Source organism: Propithecus coquereli, unplaced genomic scaffold (genome assembly GCF_000956105.1).
Source record: "Propithecus coquereli isolate 6110/MARCELLA unplaced genomic scaffold, Pcoq_1.0 Scaffold243, whole genome shotgun sequence".
Lineage (NCBI taxonomy): Eukaryota > Metazoa > Chordata > Mammalia > Primates > Indriidae > Propithecus > Propithecus coquereli.
Window position 1 is genome coordinate 459,721 of NW_012147986.1, and position 26,260 is coordinate 485,980.

Genomic DNA, 26,260 nt, shown 5'->3' on the forward strand with positions numbered 1-26,260 from the left:
TTATTTCTGGATAGTCAGATTATGATTTATTTTCTTTATTTTTTTTCTTTTCTTTTTTTTTTTTCTTGAGACAGAGTCTCACTTTGTCACCCGGAATAGTGCAGTCAGCATAGCTCACTGCAACCTCAAAACTCCTGGGCTCAAGAATCCTTCTGCCTCAGTCTCCTGAGTAGCTGGGACTACGGGCACGTGCCACACACCCAGCTAATTTTTCTATTTTTTTTGAGACAGAGTCTTGCTCTGTTGCTTGGGCTAGAGCGCAGTGGCATCATCATAGCTCACAGCAACCTCAGACTCCTGGGCTCAAGCGATCCTCCTCCTCCTCAGCCTACTGAGTAGCTAGGACTATAGGTGTGCACCACTATGCCGGGCTAATTTTTGTATTTTTTTGTAAAGACGGAATCTTGCTCTTGCTCAGGCTGGTCTCGAACTCCTGATCTCAAGTGATCCTCCTGCCTCGGCCTCCCAGAGTGCTAGGATTACAGGCGTGACCCATCGTGCTCGGCCTATTTTCTTTATATTTTTCTGTATTTTCCAGGTTACTTTTATAGTCAGAAAAAAAGCCATATATGATGATCAGATGCCTTGGGATCATTTGTGATGATCTCTACTTAATTAAAACCTTTGACAATATTTTCTCCTGTAAATAGTCAGCAACTGTTTGAGGTAAAGAATCATTATCCCCATTTTCCAAATGAGGAAATGAGGTTGAGAGAGGTGAGAGACCTACATTAAATTTCAGGTCTTATAGTTACTAAGTGGCAGACAGCCAAGATCCACAGGCAGCTCTGGCTGTCTCCAAAGCCGGGGGCTATCCGCGGGGATGCTGGGTGGTGTAGTTCAGTGCCTAGAACTCCCCCACCCTAGGCTTCTGATGGAACTGGGCTTGTGGTGGGTGTGCTCCAGTGGGATTTCTCTGCCTGGTGTACTGGTTTCCTACATCCGTATTCCTGGTGGAGGACGTGGCCTGGAGAGTGAAAGTCAAGGGGTGCTGTGGACAGTCTCCCTAAGAAGAAATAAAGGTTTTCATCATAAAGGTATCCAACATAGGAACTAAAAATAACAGCATAACTACACAAGATTGAGGGAAGGAAGTGGGTGTGAGTGAGCTAAATCGTTATCTATTATAGCAGGAAGGCAATAGATAATGGCCAGTCCTGATAAATCCAGATATCGCTATGTAAGCTTTTTGCATACTGACGTGGAGGTAACCACCAGGCCTGAAAACACAAATGGCTTTAAGTGGTGTAGGGACTGAGGGGTGGGGAGGGAGTTTTTTCTTTTCATCATAAGCCCTCTGTCCTATTTGATTTTTTAGCTATGTGTATTACACTTTATCTAAAAATTATTATTTTAAAAATACAGGCTCTGAAAGTTAAACAAACGAAACGTACAAGCTCTGGGGGCATTTGTGTGGATTCAAATCCCATCTCTGCCAGTTACGGATCTTGGGCAGATTCACCAAAGCTGCAATTTTATCTTCTGGAAACAGGGCTCAAAACCACACTCAGAGTTGCTCTGAGGATAACATGAAGTAAGGCACATACAGGACATGGACCAGTGTTTGCCGAAAGCATCTATAATTATTAACCATTGTTATTAACAATAAACTAAGCATACAGGTAATACGCAGGGCTGGGCACATAGTAGGCACTTATAATGGGTGGAAGTAATTATTTAAAACCCCACCAGAGCCTGTAATTTCCCCCAACCCGCGACGCATGAGCCCCAGTGCTGAGTGAACACTTAAATATTGATGTGGTTACTCATTTATTCATCACTCGGCTCTCCGCTGCAGTGTCCGCAGAGGGTGACCCCGCTCTCTGGTCCCCAGCGCCGCACCGGTGGTCCCCTCCCGCGCCGGGAGGTCGGAGGCGGCGCCGGATCACCCGCTTCCAGGTCGCTGATGCGGGGCCGTCACCTGGCGGGGCGAGAATCGCTCTGGTTTCACTCGGGCATTTTCCTGGGCAGGGGCGGGCTGGAGAAGGGAGCGCGCTGCCCGAGATGAGGGGGCAGCCAGGGTCCGCTTCACCCCCCAAGTCGGCGCCGAGGGGGATGGCCACCCGGGAGGGGCGGGCCGGCACCGTTTTAGGGCGAGGGCTTTCCGGAGCAGGGACGTCTTGAAGGAAGATTTGGGATTGGCCGGGAGGCGCAGAGCGGGCATTTCATACCCGGCCAAGGCTGTAGTGCTCACCCTGGAGGGGCAGGGTTGCACCCGGCGCCCCCAGCCCAGGGCGGGGCCACCGCGGGAGCCCCGCCCACCCCTCTGCAGAGGCTGCGCGCTTCGCCCCGCCCCCGGCCGCCCCCTCCCGCTCGGGGCGGGGCTGCGGCGGCCGGGGCGCGAGCGGCGCCCCGCAGCACTGCCGCACCGCCACGCGGGTCGGGGCCGCGGGGCGGGGCCGGGCGCTGACGTCGCGGCGCGGCCGGCGGCCGGGCAGGCAGGGAGGCGGCGGCCGGCGGCGCGGCCCAGTCCAGCCCGCAGCCGCTGCGGCCGTGTGTGCGGGCGGCGGCGGCGCTCTGAGCCGGCTCCTGACCGCCCTCCGCCGCTGCCAAGTTTGTCGCTTGGTCCGGGTGTCTGTGCCTGGTCCGGCCAGCCCTCGCCCGCCGCCGCTTCCCCCGCCATGGCCCTGGTGCGGGACGCCGAGCCGGCGGCGGGGCCTTCCCGCTGGCTGCCCACGCACGTCCAGGTGACGGTGCTGCGGGCCCGCGGGCTGCGGGGCAAGAGCTCGGGCGCGGGCAGCACCAGCGACGCGTACACGGTGATCCAGGTGGGCCGCGAGAAGTACAGCACGTCGGTGGTTGAGAAGACGCCGGGCTGCCCAGAGTGGCGCGAGGAGTGCTCCTTCGAGCTGCCGCCCGGCGCCCTGGACGGCCTGCTGCGGGCGCAGGAGGCAGATGCGGGCCCGGCGCCCTGGGCCGCAGGCTCAGCTGCCGCCTGCGAGCTGGTGCTCACCACCATGCACCGCTCGCTCATCGGCGTGGACAAGTTCCTGGGCCAGGCCACCGTGGCGCTGGACGAGGTCTTCCGCGCAGGCCGCGCCCAACACACGCAGTGAGTAGGGGGCGCGGGGGCGCAGAAACGGTTAAAGGCCTAACTGGGAGGGGCTGGTGGGGGATCAGGACTCGGCTGGGGCGGTGAGCCCCTTGCCTCGCGCTCAAGGAGTAAACTGACAGACAAGTTGCTTCTTCTTATTTCGGGGTCCCTTTTGGCCTGCAAACGTGCCCTGTGCTGGGGTTGGTCGCTGATGGGTCCCTGAGGCTTGGGGGAGGTGTAGGGGGCAGCCAAGCGTTAGGAGTAGATTGTCAAGTAAAGTTAAAAATGAGATCGAGAGGCTTTGGGGTTTTGGGAACCACGAGAAGGAAAATCTTGGGACCATTCTTAGGGCCTCCAGGCCTGTCTCCCTTTCAAAGGGGAGATGAACTTCAGGCAACTGCCCCAGGCCAGGCCTGCAGGAGAGTGGAGAGGCAGTCTCACCCTGTGGGGGACGAAAGGCCAGGTGTCATCCTCTAGGAGACGCTCCACCAAACCTGGAAGCTGGCTGCAGGCCCATCTGCCTCTTGCCTGGTTCTTGGATGCCCCCCAACCCATGTCTTGTGTCCCTGGTTTGTGTATAGGAGGACCTCTTAAATAAGGGAAGGAAACACTTGAGTCAGCTTTCAAGCAGCCTGCCTATCCTGCCCGAGGTAGAGGCAGTGACATGGTTAATGCGTGGCAGGAGATCGTCTCCCAGTCACTTCCACCTACATGGGCCAGTGGGTTTTTTAATCATTTATCTTGGCAGCATTTAACCTTGCCTATGTTAAGATCAAGGCTTCGGACTTGAAGCCCCGTTTCCTGTTTTTGGCTTGGGCAGGATCTGGAAGCCAGTGCCCAGGGCTGACAACCTGCTGTGGATTACTCCAGTAGTTAACTTGGAAATGACCAGGTCAACAGGGTATGGGGGGTGCTGTCGGTGGGGAGAGGTGCAGGAAAGGTTTGCCTGGGTGGAATGGCATCCACTGAGTAAATCTAGGGAAGCTTGCTGGAGGAGAGGGATGAGCTTTGAGCAGGGTACAAACCCAAATGAAAGCAGGATTTGGGTGGAAAATTATCTGACCTTGAACATTTTCCAAAACATGGATAGGGAATGGCCTTCCTGGCTGTGGCCTGGGGTGGAAAGATGGTTAGTTCAGGGCAGATTCCAGGCAGGGCTGTGACTTGACTCCATCTCTCCCTCCCCGGGCCTGTTCCCTTCCTTCCTTCATGACTTGCTGTTTGGTTGCTGGATGTGGGATCATGTGGTATAGCTTGGCCCTTGTTTTGTTTTTTTCCTCCCTCTTTCGGTCCTCTCCCTCCTTCCTGGCTCAGGGAGCCCAAGGGGGAGGGGGTGGGGCAGAAGGCTCTCCCCTGGATCTCTTAGCCCAGTCTTTTTCAGAAGAGGTGCCTGTCTCCAAATCAAGGGGACAAATCACTCCACCCCTTCCCCAGTCCTTCACCCTCTACCACTCAGTTTCGCAGACCAGACTGGTAGACGACACATGTGGGTGGAGGGTAGGAGGGGACAGACAAAAAAAAAAAAAGACTCTGGGCTTGCAGGGAGGGGCTTCTTTGATTTCCCCCCCGCCACGTCCAGTTCCCACCCTTGCTTTTCTCTTGGCCTTTGGATCTTCCTTAGCTGGGCTGGCCAAGCCTGTAGGTCCAGGTGGACTTATTTTCAGCTAAGAACAGTATGTTTTGGAGAAATTGACTTGCCACCCCTTAATCCGAATGGGAGCCTTAATTTACTTTATGGAAGTCATCTTTTCCACCAGGATCTTTCCACACCCACCTGGCTGTCTTTCCTCTGATACATTGAGACCTGGGTTATTTATAGAACCTGGAGGGGGCCGGAATGGGGAGGGACACTTAGAGTGGGCAGAGGAAAAGTCTGTGGAATTGGCCTGATTCTCCAGTTCACTGGACCTAGCGGCATGCCCACTTACAGAGAGTGAGGGCTGCCACCCCTGCTCCTGTCCCTACCTCCCACCTCTGGCTTTAATGGCCACTCCTGGTGGCATTTCCTGGAGCACCCTAGCATGGGCTGCTGAGACAGTGAGTCTGAACATTGCTTGGTAGGGAGAGGGCAAGACAGAAAAGACCAGGGTGTCCCCTCCTTAGCTTTCAATAATGGTGGAAAAGAACAATATCCATTCTTTAACTCCAGGAATTGGCTGTGGTGGTCTCAGGGAGGCAGATGGTGGCCCTGTGCCAAGAGAGAACCCGAGTGGGGAAGGGTACCCTCATTGTTAAGAGAGGGAGCTGTGGAGTTGCATTGAACAGATCCCAGTCCCAAATCTGCTACCTATGGCAAGTCATGTAAACTTTTGGTGCCTCAGTTTTCTCATCTGTACAATGGAGCTCATTTACACTTTTACAGGGTTGATGTGAAAGACGAAATGAGAATATAACTGAAGCACCAAGTGCAGTCCCTGGGCATGGTAGGTGGTCAGTGCACAGCAGTGATGGTGGAGGGAGGTTTTGGTAACAACGTCTGGTAGCCCTAGTCTGGAAAAGTTCTCTTGCCCTGGAAGAGCTGCTCATGTGCTGTGGGAGACAGTCCAGAACTTAGAACCTGGGAAAGCCAAGTGCCGTGGGTGGCAGGGTACACACAGGAGTGTGAGAGTTGCCAACGAAGGAGCTGGCCCTTTGCAGCCCTCTGCATTCTCCGTGCTGCTGGAGGTTGAGAACTAGGGCTGGGCTTGAGAGGCCTCTGCAGCCCCGAAGCCAGGCCCAGATCAGCCTGCAGCTCTGCAGCTTTTCTCCCTGGCAGCCTTGCCTGAGCTGCCCCTGCTTTGGGGGAAGGCAGGACAGCACAGGGTGTAAACACCTGAAGACTGGGTTTCACTCCCAGTTCTGTGAGTGAACTACCACTCAGGTAGTTACTACCAGGCGGGTTACTTAACGCATTCCCTCATTTCCAAAAAGGTCATGATGATAATCATAGATAGGGTTGTACAGGTTAAACAAGACACCATCTGTAAAAGCCTTAGTGTAGTTCTGGACACATAGAAGCCTTCAGAATATTTGTGTTAGGGTTACTCTGAGGCCCTGCTTTGTGTGATGGTGGCAGCGTGGGTTCTAGGTGTCTCAGTAGCCTACAAAGGTCCTTTGTCAGTGGGGTACTCTTTGAGGTGCGGAATTTTATTGGAGGCTTTTAAATAATTAAAGAGGAAATTATGAAAACAAAATTTAACATAGTATACAAGGAAACTGATTATCACCCTCTCCCCTCAGTAAAACTGTCCATGGATCGTCATAGTTCCTATGGGTCTGAGAATCCTAGGAGATGCTTCTCCGCTACTTCATTTCTGGTTTTTCTCTCCAGCATCCTTCCAGTACTCGCCAGTGAGTGCCCTGTGTTTGCCTCCCTGACACTAGAGACAGAGATGAGATGGTGCTGGTGGTCAGTTAGTTAGTTCTCTTTGTTTCCTGTGGGGTCAGATGGATCATTTGGGCCTTTCTGGCCTTTATGCGATTGGTGTGGATTATGCCCCCAGGGAATGTCCCTGAAGGGGACAGGAAGGAAGGAAGCAGCAGCAAAGGTTTGGGAGTGAGAAGATAGGGAATCTGCCATGAGGCCATTTTGGTTGGGAAGACCTGGTCTTTGCCCTCTGGAATGCTGATCTGTGTGCGTTTGGGGGAGGACAGGGCACAGCCCTGCTGTGTGGAGCCCTCATGCACCTTCTCCCTGGTCTCGATATGCAGTGAAATGGTACCTACTTACTGTAAGGCCTGGAGTGTGGAGGACAGAACCGTCATCCCGGGCCTCTTGGATCAGTGGTTAGAGGTTGGCCCCTTGAGAAAGCCAAAGCTATGGGTTCCATTTGGGTTAGGACCAGTTTATCTTTTTTTTTGTCACAAAGACTAAAACTGTTGTGACTGCTAGTTGTGGCTTCCCAGAGGCTCTGTCAGCTCCTGCTCAGACTGTGCTGTTGGTTTTGGCAGGGGAGCTCAGGGGGCCTGTGGCTGTGGAGGACATAGGTCTGAGATCAGAGCTCTCTGCCTGGCTGGTCGTGGTGTTCTGAGACCTCCTTAAGGAGGGTGGGTTTGGGAGCATTTGGAGGCACCTGAGGGGAAATGCAGCCTGTTGGCCTAAGGTTGGGATGGTCTCTGAGGGTTTCCATCTATCCCTCAGCCCCCAGACAGCCTGCAAGTAACTCTTATGGGCAGATGGTACGTGCCTCCCAGCCTTCTCTGCCCTGGTTTCCGGGTGTCACCCTGCTCTTCGGGAAGCGGCCAAGGCAACTCGGGTCCCTGGCTTTGGCTCCTGTTCCAACCCCAGAGCTGGAGTTGGAGGCCTGTGGGGCTGTCTGGGAAGTGTGCTGTGGCTGCTGGGGAAGGGTGTGGCTGTCCTCAGAAGCCAGTCATTAGGACACAGAGGCTCCATCTCCCTTAGTTATGGGGCAGTTTTTGTTTGGGGTTGCTTGAGCAGCAGCGTCTGAGGGAGCAGAGCTGGGCGGGGTAGGAAATGTGACTGCTCCATCAGACTGGGTGGCTCCTCCTCTCGCCATAGCAGCTTCCCCTTCCCTCCCTGTCTGCCCCTGGCCCTGGGTGGGACCAGAAGGTTAGAGTGGGCCTGCGATCAGCCCCATCTCTGCCCTGCCTGCCCCTCTGTGCAGGCAGCTGGCGATGAGGCACGCCTCAGCAGAGCCACAATCCCCAGGCGACCTTGAGGGCTGTCCTTTTCCTCTGATGGGAGCTGCCCGCCCCACTTGTCATTGCTGACACCCTGATGCTGTTCTTGTTGCTGCTAAACCACTGGTCTGGCTTTGTCCAGATGTTTCCCCTGCCCTTCCCACCCTGCGCAAGGACAGGTGATTAACACAATGACAGGAGATGTCATTGCTCTGTGGGAATCAGTCCTCCTTTTTTGTTTTTCCTCTGCAAAATGGTGTAGCCATGAAGCAGCTTTGGCCTTCCCCACGGCCAAGTAATAAAAATGAGTCCACAGTGTAGATCCTCTGTGCACCTGGCAGTCCTGTCGGAGGAGAGTCTGATCACTTTGCCATTACTGAGCTGGCCGTAGGTCATTTCTTCCCTTAGGAGTGATGGTGTAGCAGGTCACATGAGGCCTCTGTGTGGGGCTAGGCCCGGGCCTCTCCTCAGTGAGTGGTAAGCAGGGGCTCCCAAAGTGGGGCTCCAGGGGCAGCGCTTCAGAGGAGCTACAAGGGGTGGGGTGGGCTTTGTCACCTTGACTTTCAGTTCACTCTGGGAGTGGGGAAGGGAAGTACAGCCCTTAATCCTGGAACTCCAGCGGGGGAGTGAGAAGAGAGCTTAGACATGTGGAAACTGAGGCTTGGGGAGGGAGAGCAGCATCCTCTCAGCTGCTCTACAGTTAATGGAGGGTGTGGCTCTGTGTGGTTCCTATTAAACCCTGGCAGCCCACAGAGCTGGAGGATTTGGGGTAAAAAAAGAGATGGCATTTGGGCCCTGTGTGCCTCCCAAGGTTGCTGTAGACGTGCCAGTGGGGTTTCAGTGAGATGGGGATGTTGGGGCTTCTCTGCAGACCTGGAAGGGCAGTCCGGTCCAAATGAGGGGAGGATGGGGACATCCCGCTGCGTTTAGAGGGAGCCTATAGCTAAGTGCTGTGTTTTGGGGCCTAGACAGGGAGCCCTGGAAATGTTCAGAGCAGCCAGAGCCGCTGGGCTTGGCTGTGGTCGAGGCAGGCCTCCTTGGGGCGGGGACACACACGAGAGATCTGTAGGCTGGATCGGAGAGCCTGTTTATGTCCCAGTCCTCTCGGAATCCCCATGCCTGGAGCATGTGGCACTCTGTTTTCATGGGTTATTATCATTGCCTTGTTGGTCTAGTATTTGTTTATAAAGCCCTTTCTAGGTGCTGGTACTGTCCTAAGGACTTGACTTCTGTTTGATCACAGCAAGCCCTTGAGGTGTAGGTGCTGTTACTGTGTTTAACAGCTGAGGAAACCTTGTCACAGAGAGTTGAAATAACTTTTCTCTTTTTTTCTTTTTCTTTTTAGAGATAGGGTCTTTTTTTTTTTTTTTCTTTAATTCTTTCACTCTGTCACCAGGCTCTGGAGTGCAGGGGCACAATCATAGCTCACGAACTGTATCTTCGAAATCCTGGGCTCAAACTGTCCTCCTGCCTCGGCCTCCCAAAGTGCTAGGATTACAGGTGTGCACCATCACGCCTGGCTAATTTTTTAATTTTTTTATAGAGACAGGTTCTCGCTATGTTGCCCAGGCTGGTTTCTAACTCCTAGGCTCAAGTGATCCCTTGCCTCGGCCTCCCAAAGTGCTGGGATTACAGGCGTGAGCCACCGCACCCATGTGAAGTGACTTCTCTAAAGGCACACAGTGCATGGCAGAGTCAGGATGTGCACCCAGGCAGTCTGACTTCAGAGTCTGTGCTCTTGGCCACTACGCCGTACTGCCCGTCTCAATCTCCCCATGTCTGCCACGATCTGCTCTGCACAGGGCCTGGTGCTCAACAGCTGCCCTGCCGAGGCTTCCTCGCTCCTCCCCCACCTAGATCTTGGGGGTTAGGCTTGGGGCTCTGCAATCATGACCTTCTCTCTGGGAGCTGTTGGTTTATTGGTGTAAGCATGTCTGGTCTGTGGCTCTAGCCTGGTCGTGTCTGGGGCAGGAGGTATTGTCTGGTACTTTGGGAAGGAGAGAGCATCACTGCCACCAGGTGTCTCTCAGGAGTGTGGTGAGGCTTGGGAAGCTCTGCCTGGGCACTTCCCACCCCTGGGGAGATTCGACCCCATTGGGCTTGTGTAGTTGAGCAGGGTTGGGGGGCGTTAGCACATACAAGACTCTCTGACCATTCCCAAGACATCACATGCTTGTTTTACTATGACAGAACACTGGGATCCATCCTGTTCCTTCTCCTGCAGTGATGCAATCATTTGCTATTTTTTTTCCTTTTGTTCAACATGTAGGAAGCAATTACTGGGCAACCATTGTGACCACTATGCCTAGGTCAGTGGAGGAAACAAGGGAAATAAAATGGATAGCCCTTTCTCTAGGAAGGCAAAAAGATGTTTGAGACCAGATGTGCACAGGAAGAACCATTACTCTACAAAGCCACATATAAAAGGTGTGAGGGAAGCAGGGGGTCAGGAGAAGGAGAGTTCACCGGGTTGGAACGATCAGGGTGGGCTTCCTGGGGGAAGTGGGGTCTTGAATGACAGGTGAGGCCTGTTGGGGACAAGGTGAGTTGAAGGCAGGGAAACTGCCCCTCCAGAAGGGGAGGTGAATCTTGTGGGGCTGGGCCAGGAAAGGGAGTGAGCCAAGCTTAATTTCCTACATGCCTCTCAGCAAAACGGCCTGACTTTCTTTACTTCTTCTTCTTCTTCTTCTTCTTTTTTTTTTTTTTTTTTTTTTTTTTTTTTTTTTTTTTTTTTTGAGTAGTTCACCTGGCTCAAAATTCTAAAAGTGCAGAAAGGTGCACAATGAAAAAAATCTCTCTTGCCCTGACCTTGAGTCACCCAGTCCCTCTCTTCAGAGACAGCCAACATTACCAGTTCTTGTGTAACCTTCCAAAGTTATTTTATGTGTATACAAACAAATGCATTGTATGTTTTCTCACCCTTCCCTTTTTGTTTGCCCAAAGGCAACATTCTCAACATACATTTCTGAACCTGTGATGAGCCTGACTTTCCTACACAGGGATATTTATTGTCTCCACCTGTTTTGGGATCTGAACTGAGACCTTGGCAGAGGGGGCCATCACCACTTAGTTTTGTCCTCCATCACCCAAGTTTGGGGCACATACTGGGTTAGGAGCACACTGGGGAAGGGATGGGTTAAGTAGAATGTCTTCCTTATTCCCCTGTCTGCTGAAGGTCCCCTGACAGAGGTTGTCTTGCTCTCCTACCTCTTGGGCAGGATCATTCCTTTTTGGTCCTGGGCCACCTCACTCCCGTGGGGCCGATGACAGCCTATAAAAGGCCTTTGATAGACAATAAACCCAAATCTTTATGTGTGCTTTGGCCTACTTTTCAGAATGCGTTCCCAGCATCACCTCATTTCGTTCTTCCCTGAGGGCAGGCAGGATGACCCCCATTTATATGAATGTAGGGACAGGGGTCTCAGGGGGTGGAGCAGCCTGTCCAAGATCACACGGCTCATTAGTGGCAGCCAGATTTCTGATGTCTAAGCCAGTGCTTTTTTCCCCACGTTGTGCTCTCAGCCCTACATACTTTCTGTTGCTGTCTGTGGTGGTTAGACTTGTCTCCAGGTATTTTTATAGCTTTTCCTCATGCCTGGCTGGGTCCGAGGTGAGCTGAGTGAGTCGTGCCCACGGAGGCGGGGGTGACTAGTGAATGACCGTCTGGGCTCCCTTTGAGGGTTGCTGGTGCCAGGCACGGGGCCAGAGGTGATAACAGTCATCCTGTGGCCTGATAAGAGGCCATGTCCTGTCCTGAGATTGTGTCTGGCTTGGAGTTTTACTGTAGATACCAAATCAAAGGATGGGTTAGGTGGTAGGTGCTGGGAAACAGAAGGGTTGGCCTGAGGCCCACACTCCTCCCGTCTGCCAGTGTGTGAGACAGACTGCTCGGGTGGGGCACCTGGAGAGGAGAGAGGCTTCAGGGTGGAGGCGGCGCTGGGGAAAAGGGTTTTCCAGTTGTCGCTCGAAACTCTGAGTATAACAGTTCTAGTTGGCACTTCGCCCTGTCTGGCTTATTTTATCACCTCCGTTTTATGGAGGTGGAATGGCCGTTTAAAGCCACTTAGTAAGTCAGAGCCAGGACTGGAACCCAGGTCTCCTGTCTTCCAGTCCACTGGAGTTTGCCCATAATGCCCTTAAAATAATTTTTTAAAACTTATGTCTGAGACTAAAGCCACTCCTGCCAATTCCATGTCATTTGTCCAGCAGGTGTTAGAAGGTATTCTATATCTCATGCCTTGTCCCTGGTTATGAGGATTAAAAGGTGAGTGACAGTCTCTGCTGTCAACAGTAGTGAGGGTCCAGTGTGGGGTGGCTCTGCCACGTGTGTTGCCACAAGGCTGGAAAAGGGGCACTCCCAGGGGCCCTCCTGGCCCTCCCACCTTCCCCATTGCTCCTGTCCTAGTTTAGGCTTTTTTTTTTTTTTTTTTCACTTCTACTCTGGACTGTTACCTTAGCTGCTGCTGCCTTTTTATAAGCCAGGGTGCCAATTTGTTAATTTATGATGGGCAATCAGTGCTAAGACCTAAGGACTTGCTTTGGTCAGCCCGGCCATGGGACCTGCTTGGGCTGTGCTGGCTTCCTGCTGTCCTCCTCCCTGGCATCCACCATCCCTTTAGCAGCTGTCACCCCCTCTTCCCACAGCACACTGTTAGGTCCTGTCCTGTGTTGTACCCTGCAGTACACATCAGGGCCCAGAATGAAGTCACAGCTTAGCGTGATGTTGGAGGCCGTCTGCCTGCCTGTCTTCACATGTCCAGCCCTGGCCTCTGTGTATTGTGTCCCTTGCACCTGGGATGGCTCCTCACCCTCTCTTTGCCGCCTTCCCACCCATTGTTTCAGGCCCAGCATAAATGCCATGTTCCTCACGCCCCTGCACAGTCATTTTACCACTCGCTTTTAGCCTTCCTGTGTACTTCAGTGTACATGGCTGTCTTAGTTCCCTACCAAGCTGTAAGCTCCTCATGGACGCTCCCATTGTTGTTCCTGGCAAATACTTGGGGACGATTTGAGCGGAGGACCAGCCTCAGGTCCACTGAGATTTCCCTGGTGCTCCCTGTGCCTCTCAGAGGGACGGTGCTGGTACTGCCGGGGCCTGGCCCTGTGCCACGCTGATGAGTTCACAGGTTAGCACAAGGCTCAGGGACTGAGGGACAGGATCAGGAGTGGGGGCTCAGTCATAGGACCAGGAGAAAAAGCCTGTTTCCTGGCCCCAGGCTGACCCCTGACCTCTGCAGGGGTCTGATGGGACCCAGCGGGACCAGGAGGAGAGTGTGAGTGAGTCAGTGTACCTTAAATGCTTCAGTATTCCTCTCCAGCCATCTCCAACAGATTTGGGCACCTTTTAAAAAACAACTATTATGCCATTCTCACACAAAATCAACAGTTCCTTCATAATCGTCTAAGGTCCAGTCCATATTCAAACTTCTCTGATATCAAAAATATCTCTTCATAGGTGGTTTGTTGAGTCAGGATACAAATGAGTATCTGGTTGCCATGTCTGCTGATGATACATCTCCCCAGTTTAACATGCTCCCCCGTTTTGTTTCACACCATTACCTGGTGGGGGGAACGGGCCACTTGTCCTTGAGAATATCGCACACTGTGGCACTGGCCGATTGGTTCCTCACAATGCCCTTCACGCTGGTTCTCCACCCCTTGGACACCAGAGCTCCTGGCAGGAGTCCTTCCTGGGTGGGCTGGCCGACTCCCTGCACCACCCCCGAGGCCCACCCCATCTGCAGCTCCCCTTCAGTGAGGCCCAGGTAAAGCAGTGGGTCTGGGCTGTTAGCCCGAGGCTGCCATTCGGAAGTTGTCCATCAGCTTTTCTCCCAGGGGCTTTAGTGTCCATTAATGGTTGTCATCTGGATCTCCACTTCTGTCTTGTTCTCTATCTATCTTCCCTATGCAGGAATCTGGCACAGGGAAGAGCTTTCCCTCTCAACTCTGGTCACTCGGTGGCAACAGTGGCAGGCTGGCTCAGCTCACGCAAGGAGTGGCAGGAATGATGATTATTTGCCATTATTTTTCAGTTTGGTGATGACTTTCCAATTAAAAACCCGCCCTACTCCATGAGACTGTCTGTGACACCAGTCATTGAAGGCTGAAGGCCTTTTGAGGGCAGATTTCATCTATGCAATGTTGCTTGAAACAGCCCATCACTGACTTGGAGTAGATGAGGCAGGTGATGGTATGGGCAGGTATTTTGATGTTTTCCCCAATGTCTACTTTTTGAGTCACATGACTTCTCCACTGTGGAACCCTGCAGTCTCCCATTTATGCTAACTCTCTGGGGAAGCTAGGTGGGGAAAGGAGAACTGGATCAGTATTTCTTCCTCCCCTTTATGTTAGTGCCTTACTTTCTCTTCTAGAAGATTCTTCTAGCCAGTATTTTCAGCCAGCACCATTGTCTTTCTTTATTAAGTGCATCTTGACTTCGTTTGCCTCAGAGGGTGGGATTTGACTCCTGCGAACTGTCAGCTTTGCAGGCCCCTCATCCCCAGAATGCTAGCAGCTGTTCACTAGCTGAGTTAAGGCTTATTTTTGAAGAGGTCCAGGCAGTGGCTCTAGCCAGAAAAAGGAAGCTGCAGACCTGGTGGGTTGCAGCTGTAACAGGTGAGGCTCAGGTGAGGACCAACCCGGAAAAGTTGGAGACGGGTGTTGGAGGCATGATCAAAACAAGTTCCAGGAGCAGCCTGCTCCCAGCTAGCAGGTATACTCGGCTGTTTTTGTTTTTCTGGAGTCACCTTCATCGGCATACAAGGGTTTGAGGGTCAGCCTGAGCACTGTGGTGTGACTCTTGGGAGTCTGAGGGCCTTCAGCCAGCTTCTTGCCCTTCACCAGGCCCTCCGTGCCCGTGGGTTTGGAAATGGGAGCAACGCTCAGCTTCTGCTTTCAGCTCCCAGCCTGGGTGCCATGGATGGGCAGGACCCAGCTTTCTGCTGGGCTCACTCCCTCCCCACTTTAGAGCAGGTGTTCTCAGCCCTTTTTGTGCCATGGACCCCTTCTCAGAATGAGGTCTTTAAACATGCAGCATTACGAAGTATACCAGTGATGCTGAAATATATTTATCAATGCATCAAAACATTTGCTGAAGAAAAATGCCTTATTATTGTATTAAATCATGTGATCCAGTGGTAGTCTAATGACTTAACAGTTGAAAGTAGTGGTAAGTGTAAATGTTTTGTGACATCTGTAGCAGCTACAATGCAGTATGAAAATATCTCATTTCCCTTGGTGACAAACTTACAGGTACTACTACTATACTTCTACTATTGCAAGGATCTGTAGTTGGAAGACATGCTAAATTTCAGTTACAGATTAGGGGAAATAAAGATGTGATTTTTCTCCCATCTGCCACCCCCTGCTGTAGAGAAATAGGGGGTGACTTTGGATTCCTTGACTGGGCAGGGACATGGGAGTGTCTGGGCCTGGGGGTGGGTGTGTGTTGTCCTTGAGAGGGAGGCAGTGCAGTGCAGTGATCAGGGTCCGAGGCTCTGGAGGCAGGAGGCTGAGTTCAGATTCCGGCCCTCCTACTCCCTGAGTAAGCATATGACTTAACCCAGAGAACTTCTCTGTGCCTCAGTGGCCACAGCTGCTAGATATAAAAGCTGAAAGAGTGGCATTTTCCATGTGCCAGGCCCTGTTCTGAGTGCCCACGCTGAATCCATCGAATCCTCACACAGGTTGAGTATCCCTTTATCCAAAGTACTTGGGACTAGAATTGTTTCTGATTTTAAATTTTTTCGAATTTTGAAATATTTGAATTACACTAACTGAGCATCCCGAATCTGAGAATCTGAAACTCCAAAACACTTGGATGAGCACTTACTTGGAGCATCATGTCGGTGCTCAAAGTGTTCTGGATTTTGGAGCATTTCAGATACTCAGATTTAGGATATTCAACTTGTGATCCTGTGAGGACTGTAGACGGCCACTACCCCCATTTTATAGATGGGTGAGGAAACCGAGGCACAGGGATTAGGGAACCTGCCCAAGGTCACGCAGCCTGGCTGCACAGCCCTGCGTTTAGCCACTCTCAGGGGCTGCCTCCCATGCCGACCTCCCAGGGTTGTTAAGAGGATTAATTTAAGTAAGATACAATGGGTGCGAAGAGTGGCTGTAGTTGGTAACAGAGATAAGATTATTGGCCTTTGGGGGCCAAGAGATGGGCTGGAGAGGGGTCAACACCAACTCCTCCATTCCCAAGGCTGGCACTTCCCACCTCTGGTTGGGCTTCTTCTCTCCAGGGAGTTAGTGAAACTCTTAGCTCAGAGGTGGGGGCTGAGGAGGACTCTCGCAGTTAAAGAAGGTTCCATTTTGGAACTCCCCCCGTAAGCCTGGCACCTCTGGCTCCTGCCCTCTGGAGGCTCTTGTTTTGGGGGGTTGGTGGGCAGAGGAGGACCCTCTGCTCTTTGGGAGTGCTGGCTCTCCTGGGTGAGACCCATGGGTTTGTGATGATAGAGAAACCATGGAGCAGTTGTGAACAGGGACAAACAAGTACCTAAGTTAAAGTCATAGATTAGTTTGTTGGCTCACTGAACAAATATTTGAGTGTCCACTGTTAAGTGCTGTTAAGGGGATGCAGAGATGAGCTGAATAAAGCTCTTGGCTGCAGAGCAAGCGAAGAGACACTCAAGCCTTGTACCTGTGCAGCATTTCACCATGGTGGAAGTACGTATGGGGACAACCGGTTAGTATAATTCATGTACTTACATACGTACGGTGCTGGGTTCTGGTAAATACGGTGAAGGAATGAAATAGGGCAAAGGACGATAGCAGCTGGGGTACCCAGGGAAGACGGCGGAGGCTCGGATGAACAGAGCCCTGGCTAGAGTGAGTGAGTGAACCGTGGCAGGAGCATCTGGCTGTGTCTCAGGCAGAGGGAACACATGCAGTGGGCCTTGAGATAGGTACACACCTGACCGGTTCAGGGACAGAAGGAAGGCCAGTGTGGCCCTAGTGCAATGAGAGATGCAGAGAGTCATAGGAGCCAAGACCCGGAAGATGCTGAGGAGGCGGGTGTGACATGCTCCGTTTTCACGTGTTTGCTTGGTGGAACGTGGACGGCAGGGAGGCAGGTAAGCAGGGAGTTAGAATGTCTAGCAGAGAGGTGGTGGTGGATTGGACCATAGGGTGACAGTGGTGAGAGGGGGCGAATTCTGGAGATAATTTGCAGATACAATTCAGAGTTCAAAGTTTAGATGTGGGGCATGAGGGGGAAAAAAAGAGACAAAGCCAGTTCCTGGATTTGGGGTCTGGAATAAATGATGGGTGTGGGCTCAGAAAGGGGCACAGTTATTTGGGTTTGAGTTTCGGGCTGATAAGAATTTGGGGGGGAGTCAGGTGTGTCTGGGCCTGTGGCTGTAGCTGCCCGCAGCCCCCACCACTCCAGCATCTGACAGGAATCCCCTGGCACTTGTGTGGGCATGTTTGACAGCTCCCCAGGTAGGCTGTCCCCGAGTACTGGGCCTCCCCAGGTATGCTGCGTGACATCAGCCCAGCTGCGTTTCCTGAGAATTGGGTGGGGAGCTGGGTGTGAGGGCCAGAGAACTCCACCAGCAGAAATAACTAGGGCTGTAATCTTGGTGACGGGTGAGCACCCTTGCTCCCCTCCACCCCTCACATCCCACTTTTGTCCTCTGCTCCTAGAGTGGGTGGAGGAGGCTGAGGGCCGAGTCCCAAGTCCACTCGGGGCCTGCCGAACTTTGTCACTCAGACAGAGCTTGGGGGAGGAATTCTCAGCTGAACAGGGGCCCTTTAAGAGCTTTCCCCTGGTCCTGCCCTCCTAGGAATTCTGGACCCTGATGGCTACTGGGGGAGGCTGTGCTGCTGTCAGACAAGGTTTTGAGCGACTGGGGACAGGACAAACCCTGACATTCCTTCACTTGCCTCTCAGGGTTCTGTGCTCCTGGGATTGTGCCAGCCTTTTGAAGGGAAGTCTGGTCTTCATACGCCACCTCCGTGCCTCTTCAGGGCCTGTGATGTGTATCCACGCCTGTTCTAGCATCTGTCCTCTCAGGGTGCTCAGGGCAGGACTGTTTGCATTCAGCTCTCTGAGAGATGCTAACCCTCAGGGTTAAGGGCGTGGGCTTGGGGTCAGGCCTCTTGGTGTTTAAGTTCCGGCCCCATCACTTACTAGCTGTGTGACCCAGGGTAAGTTACAAACCTTCTCCACAACTTAGTTTGCTCATCTGCAAAATGGGAATCCCGTCTCCTGGACTGTGTGGGTAGTAAGAGAGGGACAGAGCCAAGCACCCAGTGAACACCCAGTAAGGTTAGCTCTCGTTGGTCTTCAGCCCCATTGTGTATATCCCTCTGCCCAGGTGTGGGCCCTGGGCCAGTTGCAGCCTCGGCATCCCCTGGGAGCTGGGCAGAAAGGAGCCTCTCAGGCCCATCTGCACTTGGGCATCAAAATCTGCATTTTTTTTTTCTTTTTTTTTTTTTTTTTAGACAGAGTGTCACTGTGTTGCCCGGGCTAGAGTGCCGTGGCGTCATCCTAGCTCACAGCAACCTCAAACTCCTGAGCTCAAGAGATCCTCCTGCCTCAGCCTCCCGAGTAGCTGGGACTACAGGCATGCGCCACCATGCCCGGCTAATTTTTTCTATATATTTTTAGTTGTTCAATTAATTTCTTTCTAATTTTAGTAGAGACGGGGTCTTGCTCTTGCTCAGGCTGGTTTCGAACTCCTGAGCTCAAACAATCCGCCCGCCTCGGCCTCCCAGAGAGCAGAATCTGCATTTTAACAAGACCCAGCGATTTTTCTCACTTTGTGGTTTGAGAAGCACTGATGCGTGTCAGCGTCCGTATCTGCACATGCCTCTTCTGGTGCTGGAGTTTTCTCTTACTCTTCCTTTCCTGTTGGTGCTCATCATGTCTTGGCTGCTGAGGCACCTGGGACAAGTCCCAGATAATCATCTTTGTCAAAACCCTTGTATTTTGAGCACGTGCTGCCTGGGCCTTGGGGAGTTCAGGTGCCGCAGATGGTGCACCTGACAGGAGAGACGGGGTGGCAAGGGGGCTGCGATGCAGGGGGAACAGTTTAGTACATGCGGTGGAGGAAGGGCAGGTTGGTAATTTGTATGCCGTAGGGGTCAGGGAACTGGGCTGTGAGAATCAGGTGGGTGTCAGGGGATTGCACTAGGGCAGAATCACTGTCCTTCCTCCTGTTTCGGTGAGAGTGTCTTTTTAGCAGTGGTTTCATGGAAAGAAGGCCTGGTTCCTCTTAGCACTCTTAATTTACGGAAAGTGTTTAATGATCTCCCGCATCCTCTGCTCCGGTGCAGGTGAACATTTTTAGTCCTCTCAGAAGAAATATGTTCTTGTTCTTGGGATTTGGGAAGGCAAGACTTAGCTGGGCAGGGGAGATTCAGATTTCTCCTGGGTACCACTTGAGTGTCCTTGAGGATGAGCCCAGGTGGAGGGAAAATTGGCCTCTGACTCAGAAGTGCTCTAGAGCAGGCAGAGACCAGCCCACTGTAGTCCCCACAGGGGTTTGGGGATTGGGTGAATTGAGCCACCTGCAGAGCCCCCCCACCCCACTTAAAAAATAGATTCCCATGCCTGGACCTTGTAGTTCAGTAAGTTTGGGTTGTGTCTTGGCATCAGTATATATGTACAAAGTACCCACACTGATTCATGGCAGGTTTGGGTGCCGTGGCTGTAGTGTCCTGAAGATGAGAGCTGTCTTGTGAGCCACTGTGGAGATGCATGTTGGGGCCTTGGTCAAATCCTGATTTTGGATGGGAGTGAAGGGGTCAGGACTCAGCTTGGGCCTCAGCGTTCCTAGGGCTGCAACAGCCCACTGGGCAGGCCGGGCAAAGGGCAGTGAGAGGAAGAGAAGGCCTGGGTGAGGGGGGAGGAGCAGAAACTCCAAAAGTGGAGGCCAGGACTTGTGTCCCCCACAGCCAGTCCTGGGGAGCTGAGTTTGGATATTTGTTAAAGGAGCCTCATGCTCCCTTGAAGGCCAGGCAGTGCTCAGCGTTAGGGATTCAAGAGCAAGAGTCCTGGGAGCTCCTGGTTGTGGGAGGGAATGACAGGACTAAAGGGGACACGGTGGCTGCTTGCTGACCGGGCTTGTGGGTGTGCCTTATCCTCTCAGCAGCCCTGAGAGGGTGGTTATCCCCACCTGACAGCCAAGGGAACAGAAGCTGGGGGAGGTAACCTGGTCAGCAGGGGAGCTCAGCACTTAACCACTATGCCCGGCTGCCACATGCATCCAGGTGAGCACACAGGAGGGGTTGCAACAGCTCCAGATGTCATGACATGCATGATTTCTTTCCTTGGGAGCTGTGTACCCAGGGGGTCACCAGTAAACATCCTCAGGAAACACAGTCCAGCTGGGGAGACCCCAGGTGCCCAGGAAATGACAACACTAGGTGGACCTGGAGCAGCAAAGTGCTGCCAGATCTGGTTGCAGGGTGAGTTTAGTTCAGAGTACATATGCCCGGTCGGAAGGAGGAGGGAATGGACCAGGCCAGGAGGGTGGCAGCTGAGAGAGCTTCCTAGAGGAAGCATAGGGTCACAGGACCCTGCAGTCACATTTCCCTGTGGGAGCCTCAGTCTGTAGGGACGAGGTGCCCAGAGCATGCTTGCTCTGCTGCATATGGGGCTGTGTAAGAGAAAGTCTCCATCTGTTTTCGTTGAGGGCTCATCAGCCCACGTCAGTGATGTTCATAGCTTCCTAGCCGCTGTGGGCTGTAGTGCCTGGCAGGTCTGGGGGACTGTTTGGGGGCTGTCTGGTCCAGGCAGGAGGAAGCAGGAGCTTTGGGAAGCGGGGAAGGGATGTGGCATGTGGCCTTGCCATCCCAGCCTGGTGGGTTACACTTGGGGGAGAAGGCCTGCTCTGGTCGAGTCCTCAGGGCACCCGGAGTTCTTGGCAGTGCTCTGTTCAGTCCTGCCCTGGACTAGGGGGCAGAAGGAGGTGATGTGAGTTGGACCCCAGGGCAGAGGGAGGTGGGACAAATTGGACCCGGGGTGAAGGGTGGAGGCAGAGGGCGGTGGGGAGATCTGGTAGGGAGATGGATGGTTGGTGGCAGCTGGGGGTCCTGAGGCAGATCGCAGCCGTTCTCAGCCTCACTCTACTCTGGATGGGAGAGTCTCAAGAATATTGAGAGAAGCCTTCTCTTTTCCTTCCTGGCCTCCTTGAAAAGTAGGTCCAAAGAGAAACCCAAATTCCTTGGGGAAGAGGGGAAGGGAATGTGACATTACAGGGGACGGGGGAACAAAAGATCCTTGGGCAGAGACTGGGGCCCCCACCTCGGCTAGTGATGCCTGCTCCCTTCATCTGCGGGGTGGGAGGGAGAGGAGAGCGGCTATTCTGTGACTCAAGAAGCTGAGGAGGTAAGGTAGGAGCGAGTGTTTTCTTTTGTTTCTTTTTCCTACTATGACAGTAATATATGCTCCTTATAAAAAATTCAAATAGGACAAAAATAGACCAAGTAGGATGTGATAGTTCCCGCAGCCTCACACCCCAGAGATAAGCCCTGTTACCGCTGTGGGGTGGGGAATATGTCCTGTTGGACCAAGGGTCCCTGGCCTTTCTGCCCCAGCAAGGGATGTCTGTGCTTGCGGGTTCTGGTTACTCAGCTAGGGCTTGGTTGTTTGGGGCTGGAGTCCACACACTTCTCTTTTGCTCTACCTCTCAGGATCTTCCTGTGCCAAATGGGACCTATTCCAGGTTTAGGGAAAGTGACTAGGGCCTGGCTGTTAAAGGGTCAGGCCCAGGGAGGCATTGAGCTGAGAAGGTAAGGATGTGAGGATGTTGGGCTGGCTGGTCTTTCTGCCAGACTTCCCTCCTGCCCCATAGCCAGGCTTACACACATCCCTTCAGCCTGCCTCTCTCACTCAGCTCTCCTCTCCCTTCCCTCCCCTCCCCGACCCTGTCTTAGGAGAGAGGCACACACACCCTCTGAGCATGGCCCTCTGCCCTCCTGCTTGTGCCACCGTCTGCCCTGATGCGACATTCCTAGAGGTCGATCTCTCAGGTTTGGGAGGGAAAACCAACAGCCCAACCAATAGCTCATTCTGCTCAGGCTGTCGAGTGGGTCTCCGTGGAGGGGACAGGCAATAGCCCATGATGAGCACATGATGGACTCTCCTAAAGGGGTGCAATTGGAGGGGCCCCTGGGAAAGCCCCCCTTTTTAAACTTAAACATTAAAAAATAAAAAACCACAACCACCACCACTAAGCCCTTGCTGTGACTTAATTCTGGATATTTGGATGTATAGGGACTTTTCATACAAGGGCTTCCCCACTCCCAACCCCACTGTGCCCACCAGAGGCTCAGGGAGCTGGCGCTGTGGGGTAGGAGCATCTCGGGTAGGGGATGACCACCGTACTGCTGGCTGAGGCACATGTGGGTGGAGTGCGTGTGTCTGTGTGTATGAGGTATCTGTGTATGGCATGGTGTGTATGCGTCAAGGGACTTTGAGCCCTTTGGTGACCAATCTGACCACTGATCGTGCTTGATTGGCTGGGTCTGGAATTCTAGGCTGGTGGAAGGCTTTTCCTTCAGAAATTTGAAGGCATTTCTCCATATGGTATCCGCTGTGAGTGCATCAACCTGTCTCCCCTCTGTGGAAGCCGTTAGGGTCTCCTTGTATGCCAGGTGTGCTGGACCTCACAGCGACCCCTGCTGGCGTGGGCCTGTCTGTATTCACTGTACAGCGTACTTGTCGGCCTTTCGTGCCAGCACTTATGTCCTTCATTTCGGGAAAAATTTCTTGTGTTATTTCTTTCATAGTTTCTTCTTTTTGTGTTCTCTGCTTTTTTTCTTTTCTTTTTTTTTAATTAGTGGAGTTTATTTCTTAGAGAAATTTAAGTTTATAGAAAAATGAATGAAAAGTACAGAGAGTTCCCGTGTACCCTCTCACCCCACTCTCGGGTTTCCTGTTGTCAACATCTTGCATCAGTGTGATATGTTTGTTACAATTGGGAGCCAATATCAAACATTATTATTAACTAGAGTCTGTAGTTGCCATTAGGCTTCCTCTTTGTGTTGTACAGCCTGTGGGTTCTGACAAATGTATAATGACATGTATCCACTGTCACAGGCACTTACAGGATAGTTTCACTGCCCTGAAAAAATCCCCTGGGTTCTACCTGTTCATCTCTCTCTCCTCCCTTCAATCCCCCGGCAACCACTGCTCTTTTTCATTCTCCATAGTTTTGCCTTTTCCAGAATGTCATACAGTGGGGTCATACCAAGTATGTAGCCTTTTTAGATTGCCTTCTTTCACTTATGCATTCAGATCCTTTTCTCTTTTTTCTTTGCTTGATAGCTCATTTCTTTTTATCATTGCATAGTATTCTGTTTTCTGGATATGCCATAGTTTGATTATCCATTCATCTCCTGAAGGACTTCTTGGCAGCTTCCAAGTTTTGGCAGTTATGAATAGAGCTGCTGTAAACCTTTGTGTGTATGTTTTTCTTTGAATGTGAGTTTTCATCTCAATAGGATAAATACCAAGAAGTACAATTGTTCCTTGTATGGTAAGAGTTTGTTTAGTTTTCTAAGAAATTGCCAACTCATGCACAAGTACATCTCTCCCCAGTAGGGTGCCCCACCCCCTGCCACTGCAGTGGTCATGTGTGTTGCGGGTCTTTCTTTGTGTCTCTCTGGGAAGTGTGCAGTGGGAACAACATGAACTTCGCAATGATGAAAACCTGGCTCTGGGTCTCCCCTCTTGTTTACCGACGGCTTGTTCTTAAATGAGTTACTTTACCTCTGAGCCTCAACCCCCAATCTGTAAAATGGGGGTAGTATCTCTGGCCTCACAAGTTTCCTGTGAGGTGTAAATGGGAGCACTGGTCATAACACACAGTCGATGCTCAACAGATGCAAATGTTCTTTCCCTTCCCGGGTCTCTTGCTTTAAGGTCTCTTTCTGCTTTTTTTGTCTGTTCCTCCATCTTGCAGAGGTATTCCTGGCACGGCTTGGGGTGAGTCAGTGGGGGTGTGTGTGTGCACTGGTGTTCCTGGCCCTGGGCCTGTGGGTGAGCTGTTCTTTTCTGGCCTTCCTGGTGGCTCAGAGTAGAGCTTCGGCTGGACTGGCCAGAGGAGATGATGTAAACAGGGAAAATATGGGTAGGTCTGTCTGTCCCAGGGGCCTGGAGGTGTGGGGGTCCCTCCCAGGCCCAGCCTCACCCCTCTAGGCCTTAGAGTTTCAGATGTAGGGGGGATAGGCAAAGGGCAAGTCTCTGGGCTCCAGGGGAAGGTATGGAGTGGGAGGGGGGCAGGGGGTGGTCGCTGCTGCCCTGCCCAGTGGCACTCAAGGACCTTCCTCCACTCAGGATGTGGTTTTCTCCGCAGGGAAACGTTTTGGATAGTTTCTCGGCTAGGTCTGGGCCTGGAAGCCCAGGCCAGTGTGTCAGAGCAGGAGCCCATGAGCGAGCCCTGCCTCTCCCCTCTCTCACAGGTGGTACAAGCTGCACTCCAAGGCAGGCAGGAAGGAGAAGGAGCGCGGAGAGATCCAAGTCACCATCCAGTTCACTCGCAACAACTTGAGTGCCAGCATGTTCGACCTGTCCATGAAGGACAAGCCACGGTCGCCCTTCAGCAAGATCAAGGACAAGATGAAAGGCAAGAAGAAGTTTGAGCTGGAATCCGCCTCTGCCATCCTCCCAAGCAGCGCCCTAGAGGATCCCGAGCTGGGCAGCCTGGGCAAGATGGGCAAAGCCAAAGGCTTCTTCCTCCGAAACAAGCTACGAAAGTCGTCCCTGACGCAGTCCAACACCTCACTGGGCTCCGACAGCACCCTGTCCTCGGCCAGCGGGAGCCTGGCCTATCAGGGGCCCGGCGCTGAGCTCCTCACGCGCTCGCCAAGCCGCAGCAGCTGGCTGTCCACCGAAGGGGGTGAGCGGACCAGGGGCTGCACTGCCGGGGGAGGGGAGGGCAGGGCTGGGGCCAGGGGATGAGGTGACTCTTCCTGCTGCTAAATCCACTATGCTTCCTCTTCAGGCAGGGACTCTGCACAGTCCCCCAAGTTGCTCACCCACAAGAGGACCTACAGCGACGAGGCCAGCCAGGTGCGAGCGGCTCCTCCCCGGGCCCTCCTCGACCTCCAGGGCCACCTCGATGCTGCCTCCCGCTCTTCACTCTGTGTCAACGGGAGCCACATTTACAACGAGGAGCCCCAGGGCCTGGTGCGGCACCGCAGCTCCATCTCGGGTCCATTTCCACCCTCTAGCTCCCTGCACAGCGGCTCTTCCCGGCCCTCTGAGGAGGGGCCTCGCTCCACAGATGACTCCTGGGGCCGAGGCAGCCACAGCAACAGCAGCTCAGAGGTGGGGCGTGGACAGGAGGAGCTGGGCGCTCAGGGCAAAGTGCTGGCCGTTGGGGCCAGGCGCCCTGGAGAGGCGGAGGGGGCCCAGCTTCTGGAGGGCAAGCCAGTCCAGGTCGCCACACCCATGGTGGCCTCCTCTGAGGCAGTGGCAGAGAAGGAGGGAGCCCGGAAGGAGGAGCGGAAGCCCCGGATGGGCCTCTTCCACCATCACACCCAGGGGCTGAGTCGGAGTGAACTGGGGCGCCGAAGCTCTCTGGGAGAGAAGGGGGCACCCACCCTGGGGGCCTCCCCCCACCACTCATCCAGCGGGGAGGAAAAGGCCAAGAGTAGCTGGTTTGGCTTGAGAGAATCCAAGGAGCCAACTCAGAAACCCAGGTATGTCCTTGGCAAGACCAGCTTTGCTCCTTGGGGAAGGTGCTGGGGTGTTTGCAGCCTGGACCCTGGGGCAGGGAGGATGGAACAGATGTGGCCCTTGGGCAGGCTGTGGGGGCTCTGGCTTTGCATGGTTGAATGGGGGTACCCCGTCTCCCTAAGCCAAGGCTCGTTCTGTGCACACAGACACAGGTGAGTTGCAAGGGCACTGCTCTGAGGGTCCCATGGATTGAGGCGTCAGCTCCGCAGTCCCGGGCTTTGCTGCATGAGTTGGCAGGCCCACCCTAAGGGAGGGGAGCTGGGAGAGGCCATTTGTGTGAATTCTTTGCTTCTTGACTTCTACCTCCTGCCCTCTGGTCTCAAGGTAAGGAAGCCTTGGCAGGTAGAGAGATGGGGGCTGGGGGCTGTACCCTCAAACTTCCCCCACCATCTCTGAAGCTAGAGATTTCCCCCAGCTGGCTCTGTGATCTCTTTCCTCTGAGAGGGAGAGTCAAATAATTGATGCCTCTGCCCCTCCCCTCATACACTGACCCCCAATTGCTTCCCAGCTGGCAAGAAGCTATAGACAGCTCCCCTGAAATCTGTAACCTGCCCTCTGTCTTTGGAGACCCTGGGTGCTCTGGCCCTCTCTGGCGTCTCTTGGTCTGGGGGAGTGGCACTGTCGCAGTGCAGATGGCGGCTGCTCTGTTTTGAATGTGCTGAGTCCCCAGCTCAGGCCCTGGGCAGAGCCCCTGACCCCCAGCCTGGCCCCTTTGCTTCCTTCTGACTCTAAGCCAGGGGAGGCTGCAGCACGATGTGGCAGGGCCCAGGAAGGGGCCCCAGGCACAGGTCACAGAAGCGTGTGTCTCCCCTTCCTTGGTCGGGTGGCATCTGTGGCATCCCCAGCCAGCATGGAGAGGGTGCTGATTCTGTGCTGTGAGCAAGCCTGTCCTCCTCTCTTGAGGGCTG

At 53.3% G+C, this 26,260-nt stretch overlaps 1 protein-coding gene across 1 annotated transcript in view; it reads left to right on the forward strand.

Annotated features, from left to right (window-relative positions):
• Positions 1 to 2,464: 2,464 nt before the first annotated feature.
• RAB11FIP5 (RAB11 family interacting protein 5 (class I)) overlaps positions 2,465 to 26,260 on the forward strand; it is a 37,474-nt gene continuing 13,678 nt past the window's right edge. The window contains exons 1-3 of the mRNA XM_012646492.1: positions 2,465 to 3,052; positions 24,074 to 24,510; positions 24,616 to 25,315. Coding sequence (XP_012501946.1) covers positions 2,622 to 3,052; positions 24,074 to 24,510; positions 24,616 to 25,315 — 1,568 coding nt within the window. The 5' untranslated portion in view covers positions 2,465 to 2,621. The remainder of the gene's footprint in view (positions 3,053 to 24,073; positions 24,511 to 24,615; positions 25,316 to 26,260) is intronic.